The 20,094-nt window shown below is 50.5% G+C and overlaps 6 protein-coding genes and 1 non-coding gene across 8 annotated transcripts; 2 read left to right on the top strand and 5 right to left on the bottom strand.

Annotated features, from left to right (window-relative positions):
* Positions 1-243: 243 nt before the first annotated feature.
* NCU15178 lies at positions 244-317 on the bottom strand. The gene has a single exon. It is a non-coding gene; the product is annotated as a tRNA-Val (tRNA).
* Positions 318-561: 244 nt separating this feature from the next.
* On the bottom strand, positions 562-5,697 carry NCU08021 (GPI inositol-deacylase). The gene is made up of 2 exons (XM_957598.3): positions 4,000-5,697; positions 562-3,934 (listed from the first exon to the last, which is right to left on the bottom strand). The coding sequence occupies exons 1-2, from the start codon at positions 4,861-4,863 to the stop codon at positions 1,028-1,030; spliced, it is 3,771 nt and encodes a 1,256-aa protein (XP_962691.1). The 5' UTR covers positions 4,864-5,697; the 3' UTR covers positions 562-1,027.
* Positions 5,698-5,970: 273 nt separating this feature from the next.
* On the bottom strand, positions 5,971-6,667 carry NCU10867 (hypothetical protein; the record flags this gene model as incomplete). Its single annotated transcript, XM_001728020.1, has 3 exons — positions 5,971-6,128; positions 6,510-6,606; positions 6,656-6,667. 3 exons carry the CDS (start codon positions 6,665-6,667, stop codon positions 5,971-5,973), a joined length of 267 nt encoding a protein of 88 aa, XP_001728072.1.
* Positions 6,668-8,247: 1,580 nt separating this feature from the next.
* On the top strand, positions 8,248-12,037 carry pms-1 (postmeiotic segregation increased-1). The gene is made up of 3 exons (XM_957597.3): positions 8,248-8,429; positions 8,499-8,595; positions 8,654-12,037. The coding sequence occupies exons 1-3, from the start codon at positions 8,388-8,390 to the stop codon at positions 11,986-11,988; spliced, it is 3,474 nt and encodes a 1,157-aa protein (XP_962690.3). The 5' UTR covers positions 8,248-8,387; the 3' UTR covers positions 11,989-12,037.
* Positions 12,038-12,602: 565 nt separating this feature from the next.
* On the bottom strand, positions 12,603-14,826 carry NCU08019 (hypothetical protein). The gene has a single exon (XM_957596.2). It carries the CDS (start codon positions 14,757-14,759, stop codon positions 12,678-12,680), a length of 2,082 nt encoding a protein of 693 aa, XP_962689.2. The 5' UTR covers positions 14,760-14,826; the 3' UTR covers positions 12,603-12,677.
* A 1,667-nt stretch (positions 14,827-16,493) lies between these two features.
* On the top strand, positions 16,494-18,212 carry NCU08018. 2 transcript variants are annotated; one of them, XM_011395988.1, is made up of 5 exons: positions 16,494-16,778; positions 16,837-16,889; positions 16,977-17,215; positions 17,347-17,759; positions 17,861-18,212. In XM_011395988.1, exons 2-5 carry the CDS (start codon positions 16,877-16,879, stop codon positions 18,066-18,068), a joined length of 873 nt encoding a protein of 290 aa, XP_011394290.1. In that variant the 5' UTR covers positions 16,494-16,778; positions 16,837-16,876; the 3' UTR covers positions 18,069-18,212. The 2 variants fall into 2 exon arrangements, with proteins under 2 accessions (XP_011394290.1, XP_011394289.1); XM_011395987.1 differs by having other exon boundaries at positions 16,494-16,889.
* Positions 18,213-18,302: 90 nt separating this feature from the next.
* Positions 18,303-19,391, bottom strand: NCU08017 (hypothetical protein). The gene is made up of 4 exons (XM_957594.3): positions 19,231-19,391; positions 18,786-18,935; positions 18,639-18,703; positions 18,303-18,577 (listed from the first exon to the last, which is right to left on the bottom strand). Exons 1-4 carry the CDS (start codon positions 19,302-19,304, stop codon positions 18,462-18,464), a joined length of 405 nt encoding a protein of 134 aa, XP_962687.2. The 5' UTR covers positions 19,305-19,391; the 3' UTR covers positions 18,303-18,461.
* Positions 19,392-20,094: the final 703 nt, after the last annotated feature.

The following is a 20,094-nucleotide window of genomic DNA, read 5'->3' as shown; positions in this document are numbered from 1 at the left end:
TTAGTAGCACTCCATGTTAACATCCGTCGTGTATCACTGCAACTAGCTGTTGGTTAAAAACGTCGCCGGTTGAAACCGCGGCAGAAAGATTAAGCGGGGCCTACCACCAAGAAACCGCTGCAAAACTTGGGACCGTACTGACTGAGAAGTTGTGATGAACATAAACTCAAAATGAAAGTGCAAAAAGCGACTCCCATATTAGCGCCCCCAAAGAAATCCAAGATACAAAAAGATATTTTTGTTTGATCCGACCCAGGCTCGATCTGGGGACCTTCAGTGTGTTAGACTGACGTGATAACCAACTACACCATCGGACCGTATCTGTTGAAGTAGGGCTTCTGACCAAGGCCCTATCAAGCCCTGAAAAGATTTGAATTTCCCTTTTCCATCGAAACATTACGAGTTCACGGTGTCTGGCGTCGGCGTTATGACAAAGGTCTTCGTGCCGTTTAGTACCGGTACGAATAGGGACATAATACCAGAAATGTGGAATGAAAACAGGAAAAAACACATTGTACAGCAAGATAACGAACGGGGAGAGAAGAGATAGCAATTAACATCCTTCATATTTGTTCCCTTTGGGGATGGATGTTTATCCAACTCGTCGAACAGTTATATAGATGTGTATATGTACAAGTGGTAGTTCAAAATACGCGCGAGCAAAAGCCAAGTTGAAAAAAGCCAGTCGGTCAAGACTAATGATGAGGCGCGTGCTGAAACAAAATCATCAGCCACGGCCCGTCGTTTTGTGGGGGGTATCAAATGGGGTATGTATGTATGTGGTATGTGTGTGTATGTATGTATGGGATGTGTGGTATATAAGTCTATAACGGTCTTGCGTGTGTGGAACTCTCTGCTTGCTTGCTTGTTTGTTGTTTGACGCGTGGCGCAACAGGAGAACAGGAGACGGTAGACGGCAGGGAGACATTAATCCGTCATCGATAATGGGATGGGATGCGATGAGTGATATCAAAGCCACGGTCTTCTTTCTTCTTCTTCTTTTTCTACGTTTCCTCTTCTCTCCCTGTCATGGCTCCTTTCTCATTTTACAGTCCTCGGCAAGCATTGTGTTATTAGTTCCGTTAACGCCGCCGACATTGTTGGTATTTCCCGCATCGAACAGGGTGCAGCTGATGTGTTTTATGCCAGAAAGTACCGACCAATTGTCCGATGTCGAGTGAACAATGGCCAGCCAGGCGGCTACCAGGTTGACCAAATAGTGCAGCATGTAGGCGTACGAAACGCCGTAGATGGCGGCGTAGAGGGCGATACCGAATAGCAGGACACTAGTGAAGTGCTTGAATCGGCTATTCACTCTGGGGACCATTTTGCCCGTGGTCAACGTTTCCACGAGAATGATGAAAGGCATAATAGATAGGACATTATGATGAGAAGAGAAGGGGGTGAGCCAGTGAACCGCCAAGTTATGGATCCAGACCACCAAAATGGGGAGGTTGATGGGAAGGATCCAGAGCATAAGCAGAAGAATAGAGTGGACATAGTTGTAAAAGTTGGAGTTGGCGGCTGATCTTAGGTCTGAGGCGAGTCTTTGTGCCCGGACCGTGGTGGTCAGCTGTACCAAGCAACACACCAAGTATGCAAACTGATAAGGGATCAGAGTCGAAACGAGGACTAGCAAGATGGCGGTGGTGACCATCCGCCGCCTTGGTGAAGTCGGATAGAACGCAGGGAGCGGCAGGGCTTTGCGTCTTTCGTCGTTGCGAATCCACCCAGGCCGGAAGCTCAAGAGGCTGACAGCTGTGCTCAAGATGTGTACAAGGGTGAGAGTCATGTAGTTGAACACGGTGCAGATTCCAACACAGATGAGCCCAATTACCGGTACCAAGAACCAGAAGAAAGGATCTTGTGTTCCAATAAGGAGGTCGTTCTGGTGAAAGTCAATCGCGCCAGATGTGACATTGGCCCAGTTCCAAATGTTTGCAGTCGCCGACGATGATGAGTTCCAGATGAACAGGGATAGAAACGTGAGAAAGGCAAGAACCAAGGGAATCGACTGCCTCAAGCACAGATCTAAACTCTCAGAGAAAGAGATGAATACGCCAGTAGTGTCATAGATGCGGAACTGCTTGCGCAGGACCAGAGTAACCACCAGCAGTGGGAACGCAGCAAATACCGTCCGGTATCGCATATAAAGTTTGCCCAGACTGCCCATGACATCAATGCTCATCTTGATATTGATGTTGGAGGCGCAGGTCGGATCAGTCCAAAACTGGAAACTGAGGCCATCCTCCGTCGATCTGCTCTTCAGTGGCGGAGGCACGTATGGCGCCACACCATGAATGCTCACTGCGGCTTCCCTTGCGTTAACGAAGAACTTGGACTCGTACGGCTCCGTCAGATACTGTCGGATCAACGGGGCGAAGAGCTCCTGTTGTTTACCACAGTTTTGCTCGCTGATTTCCAAATTGTATGCCAACAGACTTGACTGCATAGTGGGAACCTTGAGTTCAGAGACCATCGGTCGCGAGGACGGGAGGCGGAATTTCATGCCGAAAGCGAGGAGCCGCCGAAGACTGATATGCCTTGTACGATGTGACTGAGAAACATCGCTAAATTCGGCGATCACAAAGCCTGGGGTCGGAGTATGGGTCTTCTCGATTACAGCAACGTACTGATGCTCAGCGATATCCTCAACGTCATACTGAAGATATGAGAAATGCGTTTTCGGGGGCTCGCCTTCTTTAGAGAAGGGGTACTGCGACGATCGAAGGGATGCTGGGAGAGTAACAACATCCGAGGCCGCATTGTTACACGCCAACCTTGTGGAAGCGCTACTGTCCCCAGCAAGGTTAATCTGAGCCGCAAAGCCTGCTACAGCCTGGCCAGGCTGCATTGGGAATACACTGCAGAACAAAACCTCTAGCCTCCCGCTTTCGCTTGAAACATCCAGTTTGTGGTCGGTTAAGAGGGTAAAGCGCTTTGCTTCAGGCGATCCTGACGGAGGGATGGGCAAGAGATGAGCGCGCACTGCGCCGCTCGCGCCCAGACTCCTCAACACCAAGCGCTCCCCTTGCGCAATCACGGAACTCAGGTTGTCCTCGAGAGTAAGCAGCGTCGAAGGATCCTTGGACGGCACAGTTTTCTCCGCCACCTCCTCCATTCCTGTAAGAAACCACCTCTTGAAGACCCTCATTCTGTCGGCCCTTGGCTTCGTCTGGGCAGCTCTGTTGACGTCCACGACGTCGAAAATTGCCTTTACCAAAGCCTTGCGGAACTGATCGCACCATAAGATTGCCGCATGATCCATGCTCGTCCATACGTTTGGGATGCTGGTAGTGAACACGGTAAAGCCATGCGTATCGGGGACAAGTGATTCGACGCTGGCGTAATCCGATGGCACAACGGTATCCAAACCACCGCCCGCAATGGAAACCAAAGTGACGTGCCACAAAGGGTTGTTGTTAGCCCATTGTTGGGAGTATGCGCGTCTCCAGTAGTCATTGATATCCTTGTACGTCTTGACAATCTCACTGTCGAAAGAAACTGGGGGGCGAGCATGCGGGGCGGACATGGTAATGATTGTGTTGATGGAATTGGCCTGGTAATTGGGCATGATGAGCATGGTCCTGGCAACAACACCACCCATTGAATGACCCAAGACTATAACTGATGTCGGATCTGGCAGGTTGGGGTCTCGGTCGGAGCGAGTTCGATCAAGGTAAAGCGAAAGGATATATCGTATCGCTTCGTTCAGGTACTCGGCTTGGTCGAGCAGGGTCTGGCCATGGAAGGCAGTAATGTCCTCGTTGAAGTCGACTGTGAAGAAGTCGAGGCTTCGAGCACCAGCCTTGACAGCAGATTCGTCTTGTTGTAATACATCGTGAAAGTAATTGGCGGCTTCAGCGGCGATGGGTCGAACTTGCTTGTAGCTACCGGCGTTTCCGGGGATGAAGAGGACGGGAACACCCCTGACCTACAGAGGTAAAGTAAGCAAAAGGGGGGAGGAAATGGTACACTAAAAGGTCTTTCATCCCATACCTTTGCATCATTCTCGATGCCCAGTTCGCGATAAAGGTATAGCGAGTATTTGCTTGCGAAACGAGTATGTTCCGTGTCGAAATCGTCAAATTTAGCGTAGCCAGGGCGCATGTACGACATGCGGCAACCCTTGGGATCAATGTGTCGCGTGAAGGAGGAATTCAGGACGAGGGCCAGAAAGCCGATACCCAGAATCGAGATGAGCAGGGTCACGAATGTGATGGCCCATGGACTTCGTATCCTCGGTCGCTTGCCAACAAATTTTTGCTCCTCTTCCTTCTCCATCTCTTTCGAATGGGCGGCCCCGTTCGCAGGGGCTCCGAGGGAGAGCGGTGGAGTGGAGGGCGAGTGTGAAAAGGAGGAAGAGAAGAAGGAGGGGGGAGGCTTCTCTATTGATCCATTCCGAGAGTGTGACAGTTTCCAATTGAAGTTGCCGGACCGCCTACTTCGTGCGTAGAAAGACTGCTGCTGTTGTTGTTGTTGTTGTTGTTGTTGTTGTTGTTGTTGTTGTTGCTGTTGGTTTTGCGATTGTTGAGAAGGAGACTGGTGCTCGAGATTCAACGGACCGGCGCCGGAGATAGAGGAAGGGCCGGGATTACGATCGCGCTTGGTAGGGGACTGGCGCACAGAGGGCGACTCGGGACTAGTTCGTTCGGCGGCCGAGGACTGCGAGGGTCGCGAGGGTCGCGGAAGGACTGATGTGGGCGCTATCGGCGGGGATGCGGTCGCGTTTGTTGTCGAGTTCGCGTACACGTCTTGCTCCTGTTGGAGTTGTTGGTGTAGTAAAAAGTCGACATTGGGAAAAGGAGCCTCGACAGGACATAGATGGCCGTCTTCTGAGGTTCCAGCTAGCCGAGTCCTCATTCCAGGGTTGGTGCCAGTGGCGGGCGGTCTTGGGTGTGCCACAACAGGTAACGAACGGGTTCAGGGTAGGTTGGTAGGAACCACAGAGCGCAGCCAGTGTCGCGGGTGGGTGGCTCTTAAGGTCTGACTTTTTTTTTTTGTTCCTCTGATCTTCGGGTAGTTTATTTGGTGTGATGTCGCCTCTGCTCCAGAGTCGTGGCATGCGGTTGGCTCCAGCGGGCAGGTGAGGCGTATGCAAGACAAAATGCTACTGCAGGCTTAGCCAAGTCGGGAGGAGATCGGATGTTTGACAGTGGCCCGGCCGTTCGGGAGTGGAGGGAGATAAGAGGTATGGATGGGCTCACGGACAAGAGCCTCAGCTCCGAGAGTCTCGAATCTCTACAATCTCGAAACGCGAATCTGCAGAGGCGGAAGTTGGAGTAAAGTTGAGGGAAGGGTGTTGCCAAGTACGGGGCCGACAGCCGATGGAAGTTCCCTACTCGTCAATGGAGGCGATTGCAAGCGCGAAGGGGAAATGGCGTTGGGATTCGATTCGACTGGTCCAGTTCCAGTCGCTGTCAGCTGCCCGTGCTTCCTGTGAGTGGGCAGGCTCTACCTGTGTCGAGGTACCTAGTGGGCTCTCTGCAGGTGTCAAATGGACCGATGTCAATGCGCCGAGTGACAATCTATCGGATCTCTGTCGTCTATTCTTCGGCGCTCGAGGACAGGGACAAGGCTCATGTAGCACATTACCCCAATCTCATTTTCCAGAGGCGCGGGACCAGACGCGACAAAAAGGAAGAAAAGGAGAGCAACGGCGGGAGGCGGGAGTAGGAGTAAAAGAAGAGGAAGATGTTTAGAGGTAGGTAGGTAGGTAGAGGTAGTTATCGCCCGGATGGGAACGCGACTGAAAGAAAAAGCCGAAGCTAAGGAAAACTAAGCATTTTGGGGTTGCGGGCTCAGTGGGCTCACAGTGGGCTCCCGTGGGATTTCGCAGCAAAATCCTTGGACACCCGCTCGACTCCCCTTTCAGGAACTTGAGAGATTTGGGGGTTTCCAATCCTCACCAGCCAATCAGCGGTCTTATGAAGGTTTAATAGAGACAAGGGCCCGGACGATTGGGGTTCGTCATTCAGCGGACTTTCGGTGCTTGCCCGCCCGCCCAGCCCGCCAGCCCCAGCCCTCCGCGTCCTCCGCCAGCCCACGACAATCTAGCCTCGCTGCGGGCCGAAATGTTTTGACGTGATTCGACACACTCTTCTCATTCGACAGATTGGAGTGCCTGTCTGTATGTTTTTCTTTTTCTGTGGGTAGCAGCACAGTGGATGAATGGCAGTGGGTCGCAGCGGATTGCTCTTGCGTGATGCATCAATGTCCCGATCGACTGTACCGCAGAAAGAAACCATCGTCCAGGATCATGGTACAATAGAAGTTGGATTATTGTCAAGGCAATGTGATGATATATCGAAACATTCAAACACATCATGTCCATTATAGGTAGGTGTATGAATGAGAGGGGGCAAATGGTGGACCTTGTCACCTTGATTCCCCAGAAGTTGGCAAGGCCAATGCCGGGCTTTTTGAAACGGACAAAAACAACTTGTCTCCATACGCCTGATGCAGAGTGGGTTAGAAGTGATGCGATCTTCACCTTGTTAGGTACGTACAGACAAGGCAATCACGGTGCCATTGCGAGTTTCGGTCCTTGCAGCGGAGAGGGCCGGATGCGTTCTTTATCTGGCCTTCTCTCTTTGCGGCGAGCTGCTTTAAAAAAAAAAAAAAAAAAAAAAAAAAACAATGACATTCGACTGACCCGCCAAGACATCTTTCGTCATGATGAACGGACTGTAAATGGCTGCGATATGCTCTACCCAGGCAGCAGGTGAGCCAGCCGAGGCCAGAACAGCTACGCGAGTGCCCGTGGTCGTCAGCCCGGTTTTCGACAGGGAGGATTGGGGGGTTGGATGACCGAAACTGCAACACCATAACGAACACCCTCCTCTATCTTGCAGCTCGTATGTGGAATTGCATATTAATTCCTGGTGATTGCGATTCAAAAACCGGTCAGCGTCGTACTTCTCACCGTCTGTGATCATATTCCGTGATCAGGTCCTCATAAATCTCCCAGAAATAGGTTATACTTCCACGGCCACTATGGTACCGCACGGCAACGCCCGCCCATTGTCCCGTGTTTTGTTGGCTGGCCTCGATCGGATGAATACGAAGCAGCCATCAATCCATTCGCCGGTCTCCCAACACCGGGTTGCCAAAAGCAACGATAGAGGCGCATCTGAGGCTGTTATCGTTCCGGATTTGCCTTACCTTATCTATTGAGCTTCAACTTCCAACCTTGTAGGGCGCTTTTGACGTCTCGACAACTTGGCACGCATCCTGGCACATATCGGTGCGACGGGTAGTTTGGCCACTCGGTTCTCGTGAACTGGTCGGCGGCCTGGGTTCTTTGGGGCGGCTAACCGTCAGAATTGACGGGACCTTATCTCCTCTCTCCTCACTCAGAGCTCAGCTCCGGCGCTTGTCAAGTTCAAGACAGTGGTGACGCCCACGTCTTTGTAAGGTCGAGAGTGCTGGGGTAAGCAATAGATGAACGGAAGTCGGCCGTCCTGCCAAGAACTGCACATAACGTCATCCAACCACTTCCACACGTTTCAGTTGATGGCTGCCGCTTTAGCGAGTTTATTGCGGCACAGCTCTTTCTCAGTCCCTATCCGAGGTTGTTGTCACGGAGTATGATCCGTTCTCATGCAATGTAGTTGGCGAATCCGAGTTATCTGCCTTGTAGTTCGTCAACATTCCTGTGTAAGAAACTCAGATCAAAAAGCTTCAAAACATGGAAAAGAACAAGAGGAAGTCATGTGCTGTCATTGCGCGGTAGCGAACGGGCCTGGGTGGAGGTTTGGCAATGACCCTGACGATCATGAGGCGTACCGCCCACCCAGCCGGTCAAGATTGACAGCGAAAGTTGCTCGATTAGAAAACCGCAATGTGAGGATGGGCAAAGGTGAGAGGCCTCCTATTCTAGTTACTCAAATATTTGATGAGGATCATACACGAAGATGGATCCGTACGGCATTGAAGGACCAGAAATATGTATGTCTGCTGGAACGACGACATCGAGGAGGTCAAAGTTAAGGATTTGTAGACAGGAAACGGCTACCTACTAATTCTGACTAGCGCTTAGGGGCAGCTTTTGCATAGGTGGGGTTGATGCGTGTAATACTGTATGTATCCTAGACAGTGGCACAGTCGGTACTCTGAATGACATGGCGTAACTTTGGCGTATCTTACTCTAGGGATCCACCGCTAAACGCGCCAAGCCGCAACCACTTTACGCGTGTGCATAGCCTGGTAGGCAGCCGTCACGTTTCCCAAACAAAACCTCCATCACGGTATCTCCGACAAATCCAACCATGACGACAGGAACTCCAAACTAAACCCGTCCCAGACCTGGATATTGAATTTTCCAATCATTCACCGACAAAGATCAATGAGCTTAGTATAGCATAAACATCAGGTTTGGGGATAGAATGGCCTCAGATGGCGCCATCAAGGCTATCGACCCGAGCACGGTTCGCCTACTTTCTCATGGTAGCCCGGCACAAAGAAAGTTCAACTGATCTTGCTTTTCCGTCCTGCAGATCCACCAGATCCAATCTGGTCAAGTCATCGTCGACCTTTGCTCCGTAGCCAAAGAACTCGTAGAAAACGCCCTAGATGCTGGAGCGACGACAATCGGTACGTCGCAAGATATCTGTCCATGCGAGGTATGAACAGACACTAAAGAAATCACCAGATGTCCGATTTAAGAATCAAGGTCTCGATTCGATCGAAGTCCAGGATAATGGCAGCGGAATCTCATCCAGCAACTATGAATCCATCGCGCTAAAACACTACACTTCCAAACTATCCAACTACGATGACCTGTCAACCCTACAAACCTTCGGCTTCCGAGGCGAGGCTTTGTCCTCCCTTTGCGCCCTGTCACACTTCACCATCGTGACATGCACCCAGAAAGAGGCGCCAAAGGCCACCAAACTTGAGTTCGAGACATCCGGAAAGCTCAAGAGCACCAGTGTTGTTTCCGGTCAGCGAGGTACAACCGTCTCGGTCGAAAACCTGTTCAAGAGTCTGCCTGTCCGCCGCCGCGAGCTCGAAAGAAACATTAAGCGAGAATGGGGCAAGGTGGTTAACCTGCTTAACCAGTATGCCTGCATTCAAACCAGCGTCAAGTTCACAGTGTCGCAACAGCCTACCAAGGGAAAGCGGATGGTCTTATTCTCGACAAAGGGAAACCCCACCACCCGAGAAAATATCATCAACGTCTTTGGCATAAAGACAATGACTGCCCTGATCGCTATGGACCTCAGGCTGCAATTAAAACCTACCAATACTGGACTCCTGGCCAAGATGACTGCTCAGGACGACGACGCCATGACCGAGGTTCGTATTTGTGGACACATCTCTCGCCCAGCTCACGGAGAAGGCCGCCAGACACCAGATCGACAAATGTTCTACGTCAATGGAAGACCGTGTGGGTTGCCTCAGTTCGCCAAGGTCTTCAATGAGGTCTATCGGTCATATAACTCGACTCAATCGCCTTTTATATTTGCTGATATTCAGCTGGACACGCACCTTTATGATGTCAATGTCAGTCCAGACAAGCGCACTATCTTGCTTCACGATCAAGGACAAATGCTGGATAACTTGAGGGAGTCTTTGATAGAGCTTTTTGAGTTGCAAGATGTCACAATCCCCGTCTCACACACTCAACTACTCAAAGGCTCAACCTTCAGGGGGCCATCAACAGTCCCCTTGGGGTCATTGACCCCGGCCCGAGAGAAAGACAGCAGGGATGCATCGGAAGAACCGGGCAGTTCTCTGCCTTCAAATAGACCTGAAAACGGACCACAGGGCAACAGGGCAACTAGGCATGCTGTCAATGAGGACTCGGATGAGGCCGTCAGCGATGAGGATAACGCGCCAAATACTCTGTCTACTGGTCCGAAAACGAGGGCTGGGCCATGCGAATCAACACCTGCTAACACACAGGCGTCAAACCTACTCGCCCGGTGGCTTGAGCGAAAGTCTGAGGCCCGAAAACAACCGGTTTCAGCTGCTATCAATGCGAATGACAGCAGAAGGGAGAAATCGCCTGTCGAAAAGGAGCCACAATCTCCGAAAAGGGCCAGAAGATATGACACAAAGGATGCCGAGTCGGACGCCGAACAGGATACTGCAGAAGACAATGAACACGTGGAGAACAATTCGATGACTCAGGACGTGGTCGATGATAAGGAAATGGATAGACAAGAACTGACAATGCCATCCATTCCACCCCCAACTCAGCCACCTATTCCAAAAGGGAGCCTCTTATCAATATCACGTCCACCGAAAAGGTCAGCACAAGAGGAGGTGGCAACGATCACTATTGGCGGTCATTCCATCACCAGCGTCATTGGTTCGTCCAATAAAAGGTCCCGACTGTCGGAGGGCATGAGGTCAGTCAGTCTTGGGAGTTCCCCAACGAAAGGGATTAGGACCGTGCCCGTGCCTTCTTTCGGTGGCCGTTTGACCCAGCTATTTTCTGCTTCGGGTGGTGCATCTCGCGGGGTATCAAAGGACCTCGAAATGACGACTGAGGATGTGGAAATGGTTGATGAGGAAGGGAAAGGGGAGGAAAACGAAGAGGGTAACGAAACAGAGAAAGGAGTGGATTCTGATGATGAAGCACTTTTCGTGAGCCAAACGAAAGATGTGCCCGCAGTCGAGTATGATGATGTTGACGAACAAGCTGAACACTCAACTCGTGAAAATAGCCCAGCTGATGAAGAGGGTAATGGTCCCATCAGTGGCCAGACCAATCAAAGTGTGGCGGAGGGCGATGATAATGGCGAAGTTGAACTTTCAGAAGATGCACCTTCCGAGTGTTGTCATCATGGCGACGACGACGAGGAGTACATTGATGAAGACGAGAAGAAGGCTAAAGAAGAGAAGAAGGTGCAAGAGATGATCAAAGCAGCTGAGAAAAAAGCAAATGAGCCCACTGAAGAGGGCGAAAAGCGATCTCAAAGTTTTGTGAAAGGACGACTGAAACGCAAAGACTTGACTTTCAACCTTATCCAACGTCTAAAGACAAGCGAAGGCGACATCCGTTCTCGTATGGAAATCTGGGCAAAGCATCTGCCGAGAGCGGGCACAGCTTCCTCCTCTACACAAGAGAGCAGCGATGGGAAACCAACCATAGGTCTCGATGCCGCCGACGCCGAAGAGAAACTCTCACTCAAAATATCCAAATCCGACTTTGCCAAAATGAAAATCGTCGGCCAGTTCAATCTCGGCTTCATCATTGCCGTCAGGGAAGCCTCCTCCTCTCATTCATTAGAGCATTCCCCTTCTCAACAAAGCCCCGCTGCCACCACCCAAGAAGACGATGAACTCTTCATCATCGACCAACATGCCTCAGACGAAAAGTACAACTTTGAGCGCCTCCAATCCACCACCACCGTGCAATCCCAGCGTCTCGTCCAGCCCAAACCGCTCACCCTCACCGCCGTCGAAGAAGAAATTATCCTCGAACACCTACCTGCGCTCGCGGCCAACGGGTTCCAAGTGCGCGTCGATACCTCGGGCGAGTCCGCTGTCGGTTCTCGCTGCCAGCTATTATCTCTTCCCCTTTCGCGCGAGACGACCTTCGGCGTAGCAGATTTGGAGGAACTGATCTTCCTGCTGGGGGATAACCCGACCTCGAGCGCCACCACCGCGATACCGAGGCCTTCCAAAGTGAGGAAGATGTTTGCCATGAGAGCGTGCAGGAGCAGCATCATGATCGGACGGGCGTTGAGTCGGCCGCAGATGGAAAAGGTGGTTAGGCATATGGGCGAGATGGAGAAGCCGTGGAATTGTCCGCATGGGCGGCCGACTATGAGACATCTTTGTGGATTGGGGTCGGCGTTTGGGGAAGGTATCAAAGAAAAAGAGAGGGGATGGGATGAGTGGGAAGGGGTGGAAAGGGAGAGGGTTGATTGGAAGGCGTGGGTTAGGGAGAAGAGGGAAGACGCAGAGGAGGGTGAAGGAGAGGGACAAGAAGAGGAAGAGGAAGAGGAAGAGGAGGAAGAAATGAGTGAATAAGGCCAGGTAGTAAATGTTCTCTCGTAGTTTCGAATCACATCGTATCATGAAGCATTCTACGAACTTGTGCTTGTGTGGTTGGAGACCTTGTGTTGTGAACTTGCAGCACTTTTTGGGGTTGAATGAAGTATATAAGACTATTCTTTTGGTTATACGGCCATCGGTAGTAGAAAACTCGGGATCCCGTCCGCTCTCCCATCGATAAACTACTAATCGTTACACATATTGCAAAATTACAGGTGCCTCCATGGCAGCACGATGCTATAGCTCACTGAGCTTTGGGTGACCTTTCAGATACAACCTGATTGTCACGAACATCATTTCCGTCTTAACAGTCGAGAGACCTCACAACGAAATATACACAGGACACTCATCAACTACGACACAATCTCAAGCCGGTCAGAAGTTTTAAACTGTTTAGAATCATATAACTGATGTTACCTATGCTCATTTGTCCACTTACGGTATTTCTGCCAGTCAGGGCTCGTGCCCATCCCATTATTTTCTGGTGCCCATCTCGCTACCAACTTCGGATCATCTGCCTCTGCTTTCTCCTGCTTTCTCTGATAAATTTCATTTTTTTGTTTAATTTTTTTTTTCATTTATTTTTTTTTGTGTAGGGAGGGGGGAAAGGAGCATTTTGGGAATAGTGTAGCGAGAAAGTCAAGGCCATGCGAGCATCCTACGGATTAGATTAATCTAATGGTCTCTTCATCTCCGCTGGTAAGCCATTGCTCAATAGCCGAGAAGGCTGCCAAATCGTCACCCTTGAGGTCTCGAGGCTTGTAATTGAACGCAAATGAACCAAGCCGAATGTAGTCTCCACACATATTTCTTTGTAAAACCAAGCCTTCGAAGAAGCAATCCGAGTCCTCGTCATCATAGAAGGCGTACTTGCAAATAACAACAAGATAGACATCCAACTGAATAGCCAGCGGCTGTTCAGCCCGCACGTTATCGCTTGTGGCCAGATAGGCCAGTACCTCGAACTCAGGCCGCCAGGTGTCGAACCGCATATGGATTTTTTGAAGCCGCTGCTCTGTTCCTGTAATGTGAGTTGTATATAAGGCACCTTTCGGAGGTTCGACAGAAGCTGCCTCTGACGAAGCTGGTGGGTCGGACGATACTGGCATAGCAACTGTTGAACTTGCCGAAGAAGACAGATCCTGTCTCCAAAATGCAGGCTTCATAAGACCGCTAAGTACCAGCGCGGCGGAGCTCAAGCCACCGAAGGCGTTACCTCCGGGCTTCGGCTCGATGTGTAAGTCCAGGACCTTGCAATACGTGCAACGCACGGTCGCTTCATATGGGAAACAAGACACCTTGTCATGCACTGATGCCCATGACCAAGTTGGACCACAGTAGACAACCCTATCACTAGCACTGTCGCTGTCTTTGCGGGCATTTCGCCGTGATTTCGACTCATATCTACTCCAGAGAAGAGCCACGAGCATGTCCTCCATCCACAATCCGGCAGCGTATTGGTAACCCGTTCGGGCTTGAACACATTGGGCGATCATGGAAAGTGCGGGTAATCGATCCTCCTGGAAACTGATATTCCGGCCCGTGTATTGCTCAACGGTGTCGCTCCACGTTTTCATTATTTCCACATGCTCAGTTGTATCCAAGCCGGTGATCTGCCGCGGGCCTTCGCTCCTGGCTGGAGTGTTGCAGTGTGTTGAGGCAGATGAACGTTGATTGTGAACCTCCCAGCACTTCTGACTTCCCGCAACATTATCCAGCACCTCAGTTAGATGCTTCCATCCATCCACGTTATGATCTTGTCGGGCTTTTGGTCCGCTAGATGGAGTTTCTGGACACCACCATCTCGTCTGGATAACGCCAACGTCCAGAATACGTGCAGAAAGCAATCTTTCCTGATATGTCCATGCTCTAGTGTAGAGGGGAGACGCGTTCTGAACGATCCAACGGATTTGTCCGCCGTTTGGACTTTTATGCAACAACAATGCCGTTGTTGTCTTTGGCTCGACATTAGCTTCCTGACTGAACTTGCCCTTTTCCCTTTTCCCAGCGCCCGCGTCGGTTACCGGAATTTGCAAAGACGTACGCGCTGTTTGAGTTGGAATCTCAAAACTCCAAAGCCCAAGATTCCCAAGACTGCGTTTGCAGAGGAAGCCATCGTCGACAGATGCTGCTCCAGAAACGGCGAGTGTCACCGTGGCAGCGGCGTAGATCGCGCCCATGTTTCCGATTTCCCGAGCCTTGTCCTCATCTGAGTCCTGAATAATGCAGAGAGCATCCACCCACATATGGCGAAGACCAAGTGACAAGACTGCCATGACGGCATCGGCTATTGTGCGATGCAGCTCCTCCATCCCAATTCCCGTAGTTCGGAAGCGATCAAGCGAGGACATCTCCAACTTTAGTTTTTGGTTGCGACCCCAGCAGTAAGATAAAGCTGCATACGGAACTGATTTGGCTGATTCTGATGCTAGTTGGAGATGCAGGCGGGGCTCAGGTGCTTCTGTAGATGTTGATAGCGAGAGCAGTCTTGTTGGAACAAGGCCGCCAGGCTTCGGGCAGTTTGAATGGGTGTTGATACACCTTTCAAGCCACTCTTTGGCTTTGGGCAAAGCAGAAGATGGCTGGATTTCGATTCGTGGGGGTATCATCATTGCATTAGCAGCCGAAGACTTGTCATCCATCTTGAGGTACAAGCACTTCTCCGTGGTAGTTGTTGGCTCAAAGTACAAATCCCGTATATTTTTTTTGGTCGACCAAAAGTCCGGACCGCCCTGGCGATTATCCATCTCAAGCTTATTTCTGGGTTTCAGTTGTAGGAGGAGGAACGAGAAAATCACAGAGGAACCCCAGGCTTCCATACCCAGGACCCATGACTTGATATCAGATTGTTCATGTGGCTTGAGACAATTAATTGCTTTATTGTAAAGCTCGCGTGAAAGTAGACACCCCTTTCGTGACCATTCATCCAAGTCAATAAGGGTGATATCCCAGAAGGTGCAAAGGTCTTGGCCATTCCGTATCCAGGCAGTGCCGAGTGTTTTATCCGAACAATAACGAATGAAGCGATCTGCATCTTTTCCAAACGAAGGAGCAAGAGTTGCCCAGCGATTTTGGCCAGCAATACCCTGCGTTGCAGGCTGTTGTCCATCTGAATCCTCCTCGACGACGTCACTCAAGTCAAGGAAGAGGGCCTTGGAGCAGATTTCGCATTTATGATATAATTCGGATTCGGTTGCACTTATTGATGCAGAATCCGTTGCCGTTGTGTTATTGTTTGGCACAGTCGCTTCTCGCGGGACGATTGTCAATCCGCGTTCAGTTGCTGATGGCAATGTAGAAATCGTCGTAGGGGCTATGTCGATCGGCTCAACCCATTCGGCCGGTTCAAGGTGGATGAAGGATGTATCTACCTTGTCCGCTTTCCTTATGCCTAAACAAGGGCACTTTCTCAGGAAGCGCCCAAGTGTTGCTTTGGAAAGTGGCATCGCCGATCGCGACCCGAAAAAGGTAGACAGCAGGTAAAAAAAAGATTCCAAAGCTGATACCAGAGTTGAAGGGCGAGAAAATGCAGAAGTGGCGGGCGAGAAGCTTCAGCACTTTCGGTTGCCAGGATCGGAAAGGAGGAATAGAGGCAGATAAAGGAAAGGGGATCTTGGACTTGGAGAATATGGACCCGATAGAGATCACATTGGTGTCGGGCAATCCAAGCAGTGAGAGTTCATTTGTCTCACATATCAACCGGCCCAGGCAGCTGCGAAGCCATCCTTCCCTGGACGTGCGAGGCAATTGAGAACTATCATTCCCAGCGTTGATGCCCAAGGCGCCTGTGGTGTACACGCTAACTTAGTTGGGTCGGTGACGACCAGCGAATCCTAGGTGCTGTGTGTCTTTTTCTTTCCTTCTTTGGCGATTTTGACCTCCGTTCACCTCCATTTCGGGTCATGTTTACTCTTTTATTCCAGTGGGCTGTAGTGTTGTTGTTGACTTTGGCATTGGCATGTCCAACCACAATTTACAGCGTCCGGATTTGGCAGAAGAAACTACGGCAGGGGGTCGGTCTCTCTAGACAGGGGGTAACGAGGACCCTTCAACGCTGACAAAAGCTTATGTGTTTCTTGATACAAACAGTACACTATTTCTGGCGTCCGCTGGCGTCCCCTCCCGTTCCCCAAACTCAACGCCATGTGTTTCCCGCTTCGAAAGCAGATGGGGTAGGATTCCCGCACTTGCGGGGGAATACGGGGGTGCTCTACCCGGTTCCAGGTCCTCGAGGAATTGTCGTGGTGAAATGGGGGAAAAAAATAAAGAATTTCACTATGTCGTTATTCTCTTCAATGGTCATTGTCTTTGTGTCTTTTCATGGCGTCTTCTTCCCAGCCAGGGGTTCAGTCCATCCCGTTGCGAATATTGGTCTACGATGCCAAGATCCGGCACTTGTTATAACCTGCAGCGCTGAAGAGCTGCATATCAAGGATAGCATGCGGGTTCGGGGAAACCTCTCCAAACCTTCAACATTATACGCAAGCAGCAAATCAGCCTGATCTGCGGATGGTACAGATTGTCCTACAATGACATGCTTAGTGCAGTGCCTACCTACTATTCTACTGCCGGACACTGGCCACAGGCATGATGAACAAGTGGTTAGTAAGCCTTATGCTAGCAGTAGCTTCGGCCATATTTCTGAGCTCCATTCACATGCTCTGGGGTGTGGCTGCTGCCCCTCATCGTGTAATGGTGCTGATCTCCCTTCTCCGAATTGCGGCCTTGGATTGTTTTGACTTGACAAGCGGTGACTGAGAATTCAAGTATAAGTGTGCTCTCTAAACTATCACTGATTTTGTGCTAAACCATTGTTTTATTTAGTCCATCGATCTTTTGAAAGTTTATAAGAAACACAGAAATCATGTCGTTTAGCCGTGAGTCCAACACTTTCTCCAGTCACCCTTCCTCCAGACGCCGAGATATCTATACGGCAACAAAACTGACACTCGAATCTTATTTAGGTCTCGTAAGATTCGTTCCCAAGGACGATGACTCCAAGGTCCTCATTGGCGAGCCCATCGACAGCCAAGTCGACGTCGGCGCCGCCGTCCGCAAGGGCGACGATGTCGAAGTGAACGTCTACTCTGGCACCTCCGTTCTCGACGCCGGCTCTCCCACCGGCAACAAGGCCATCATCGGCCGAATTCTCTCTCCTGTCACTGCCCAAGAGGCCGGCACCATTCGCTGCATTGGCTTGAACGTAAGCTTTTGCCCCCTTACACGTGCCCCAAAACCTCAGCTCCTCTACGCCTACTTAGATGCCTGCAATTCAATTCCCCAACTTGGCTGCACAACTGAGCTAAACATTCCCGCCTAACCAAAAATATACAGTACAAAAAACACGCCGAAGAAGCCAAAATGTCCATCCCCGAGATCCCCACCCTCTTCCTTAAGCCCGCCACCGCCCTCGCCGACCCCTATCCGGCGCCCACGCCCATTCCCAAGCACACCATCGAGTCGGACTCGGCCGACTACGAGTCCGAGCTGGCCATCATTATCGGTAAGGACTGCAAGAACGTTAGCGAAGCAGAAGCGCTCGACTACGTCCTCGGCTACACCGCCAGCAACGACATTAGCAGCCGCGCGTCCCAGTTTGCGCAGACGCAGTGGTGTTACTCCAAGGGTTTCGATGGCAGTTGTCCTATTGGCCCGGTGCTGGTCAGCAAGGAGGTTATTGGGGATGTGGGCGGGCTGAAGGTGAGGGGGTTGAAGAATGGGAAGGTGGTGCAGGAGAGTCCCTTGACGTGAGTTTTCTTTCTTTCTTTCTTTCTTTTTCTGTTCTGTCCAGTTTTGTTTTCTGTGCCTTGTTTGCGAGGTTGGATGGGATGCTGACAGGACTACACAGTGACCTCATCTTCTCGGTTCAAGAAATTATTAGCTTCTTGTCGCAGGGCACCACGCTGCCCAAGGGTACCGTTATCATAACCGGCACTCCGGCTGGTGTTGGCTTTGCTAGGAATCCTAAGGAGTTGTTGCATGATGGTGATGAGTTCGTGGTGGAGATCTTGCCGCATATTGGCAGTTTGTATAATGTCATGAAGAACGAGCAGTGAGAGGAGGATCAGGTATAATGGATTGATGTGAAATGGTTTGATTTAATAACTTCAGGCTGAAAATGAGTAATCAGCAAGACAGCGAAGCGAGTGTCCAAAGAATGTTATGAACAAATACAAGGTGCAAAACTTCTTGCTCTCTTCGACGTTACAATCCGTTGTTTTGAAAGTGTCATGTCGGCACGTTTTCATGGACCCAATTGTCACTTTCTTCGGAGATCGGAGGAGAGGATTCGCCAGGTTTATAGAATTTGAGCAGGATGACAAGGCAGATAAAGTTTTGAAACTATGTCAAGAAGAAGAGAAGAGCCTTGACAAGCCCCCCTTGCCACTGTTCAACCCAACAAACTCGGCAAGTTCTCCTTGATATACTCCACCACCGCATCCGGTCCCTTATTCACCTGCAACCCCTGCGGCAAAGAAAAAGTCTTGAGGTCCCCGCCGACCACTTCCTTGGCAATGGTAATGATCTGATGAGCTTCTTCGGGAGTCCACATTGATGCCGTGAACTGCAGTTTTGTGTTAACGATCTTTATATATTCTCTACGTTGCTTGGGTAGGTATGCGGACTAAGGGGGGCCAAACCAGAATGTTGGGCCGGTGTTCTTCGACTACAGACTTTACTTCTTCGATTGCTGTTTGGTATGAGCCAGTCAGTCAACGATTGGGAAGGTAAAGGAGGCAAAATTAACAGAAACCACGGGAGCGAACACTTACAGGCAGCGTTGCCGACATGGATGATGGTGTACTTGTCCTTGACGTCTTCGACAACACGGCCGATGAGACGCTTGGCGCGATCGGGAGCCGTGTTGACGGTGACGAGCTTGTAGGGGCCAGAGGAGGACATTGTTGGTGTTGTTTATCTGTCTATTGTTTTCCTTCAGCTTGACGGTGATTGATAGCTAGGTAATGGTACGAGCTTGGAGAGGATGAAGAAGACTGATTAGGCGGTGTAATCCACAAAGGCATGGGTTGTGATGATCCAGAGGAGCTTGCACAGAGGTTGATGATGCTGGGTAAAAGCTTCACAGAAGAATCAAGCTTCAAAACAACCCGCCAGTCAACATTATCAAGAAGTCAAAGATCTTCACAAGAAAAAAAAAAAAACAAGCTTGCTCCCTACCCACACTCACCCAAGTTCAATAGCTTCGGGATCACCTACCCGCGGCCCGACGCTTCAAGAACCAAAAAGTAAGTCCGCCCTCGGCCGCCTTTCAATTCTCTTCTCGAAAGCATGCCATTCGTGTGACAGGCAGGCTTGACAGGCAGGCTGGGAGCTTCACAGTTGGTTGATCTTGTCGCCCATCAAGAATCCAAGATGACGGGACGGGAAATGTTTGACGGAGTGAACTCCAAAAACGCGGGGAAGCAGGACATCATCACGCCCATCGTCACATCGCGCGCCCCGCATCCTCGAGCGGGTAGGTAGTTGAAGTGCCGGCCGGTAACGGTGTCGGTGATCTCGGCATTTATGACCCCGATTATTCATGATGACGACTACTTCGTCCTTCAGGGTTCATAGCAGTATATTCACTCGGATATAGAATCCTGCCCCCGCGTACTTCCGTTTGCAAATCAACTGGATGGAAGTCATCTGCTCGTGCACTATATTGTATGATTCAGGGGACGGACTCGATAGCGTCTCGAAATGTCATCATCAAAGGTGCTGGAGCAGAGGATAAACCGAATTCAAAGGACATTGTGCGAGTTATTCACGCGTATGCTCTGAGCGGACATACTGTAACACCAAGGGAAAGTGATGCCATTCCAGGGCCTTCAGGCTTGCGTAGCGCTTAACGGAACATGGTTTTAAGGGGGTTCTGTTAGCGTCTTGACACAAACAATCCTTTCTCCGGCATACAACCGAAGTGCTCGGAAAAGGCAAGGGCGAATGGTTTGCCCGCAAGTACAGGTCAGTTCGTTCCTCTTTCCCTTTCAACTCATGCGACACAAGAGAGGAAATTGGCGTTCAATGCTTGTCTTTGCTGACAGGGAAAGGAGAAATTTAAAGTTTCGGTTTCTCCTT

The sequence above is a fragment of the Neurospora crassa genome, linkage group IV (assembly GCF_000182925.2).
Source record: "Neurospora crassa OR74A linkage group IV, whole genome shotgun sequence".
In the NCBI taxonomy this organism is placed as follows: Eukaryota; Fungi; Ascomycota; class Sordariomycetes; order Sordariales; family Sordariaceae; genus Neurospora; species Neurospora crassa.
This window is presented reverse-complemented; position numbering and strand designations above follow the sequence as displayed.

Coding starts and splice junctions, on each gene's coding strand:
- NCU08018 (XM_011395988.1), top strand. Junction 17,216..17,346: donor TTCGCTGCATTGGCTTGAAC/GTAAGCTTTTGC, acceptor AAAAATATACAG/TACAAAAAACACGCCGAAGA. Junction 17,760..17,860: donor GTGCAGGAGAGTCCCTTGAC/GTGAGTTTTCTT, acceptor AGGACTACACAG/TGACCTCATCTTCTCGGTTC.
- NCU08021 (XM_957598.3), bottom strand. CDS start 4,863: ATGAGGACTCGGCTAGCTGGAACCTCAGAAGACGGCCATCTATGTCCT. Junction 3,935..3,999: donor GCATCGAGAATGATGCAAAG/GTATGGGATGAA, acceptor TTACCTCTGTAG/GTCAGGGGTGTTCCCGTCCT.
- NCU08019 (XM_957596.2), bottom strand. CDS start 14,759: ATGGATAATCGCCAGGGCGGTCCGGACTTTTGGTCGACCAAAAAAAAT.
- NCU08017 (XM_957594.3), bottom strand. CDS start 19,304: ATGCTTTCGAGAAGAGAATTGAAAGGCGGCCGAGGGCGGACTTACTTT. Junction 18,936..19,230: donor CTTGAAGCGTCGGGCCGCGG/GTAGGTGATCCC, acceptor GGAAAACAATAG/ACAGATAAACAACACCAACA. Junction 18,704..18,785: donor CCATGTCGGCAACGCTGCCT/GTAAGTGTTCGC, acceptor CATACCAAACAG/CAATCGAAGAAGTAAAGTCT.
- pms-1 (XM_957597.3), top strand. CDS start 8,388: ATGGCCTCAGATGGCGCCATCAAGGCTATCGACCCGAGCACG. Junction 8,430..8,498: donor AGGCTATCGACCCGAGCACG/GTTCGCCTACTT, acceptor TCCGTCCTGCAG/ATCCACCAGATCCAATCTGG. Junction 8,596..8,653: donor TGCTGGAGCGACGACAATCG/GTACGTCGCAAG, acceptor AGAAATCACCAG/ATGTCCGATTTAAGAATCAA.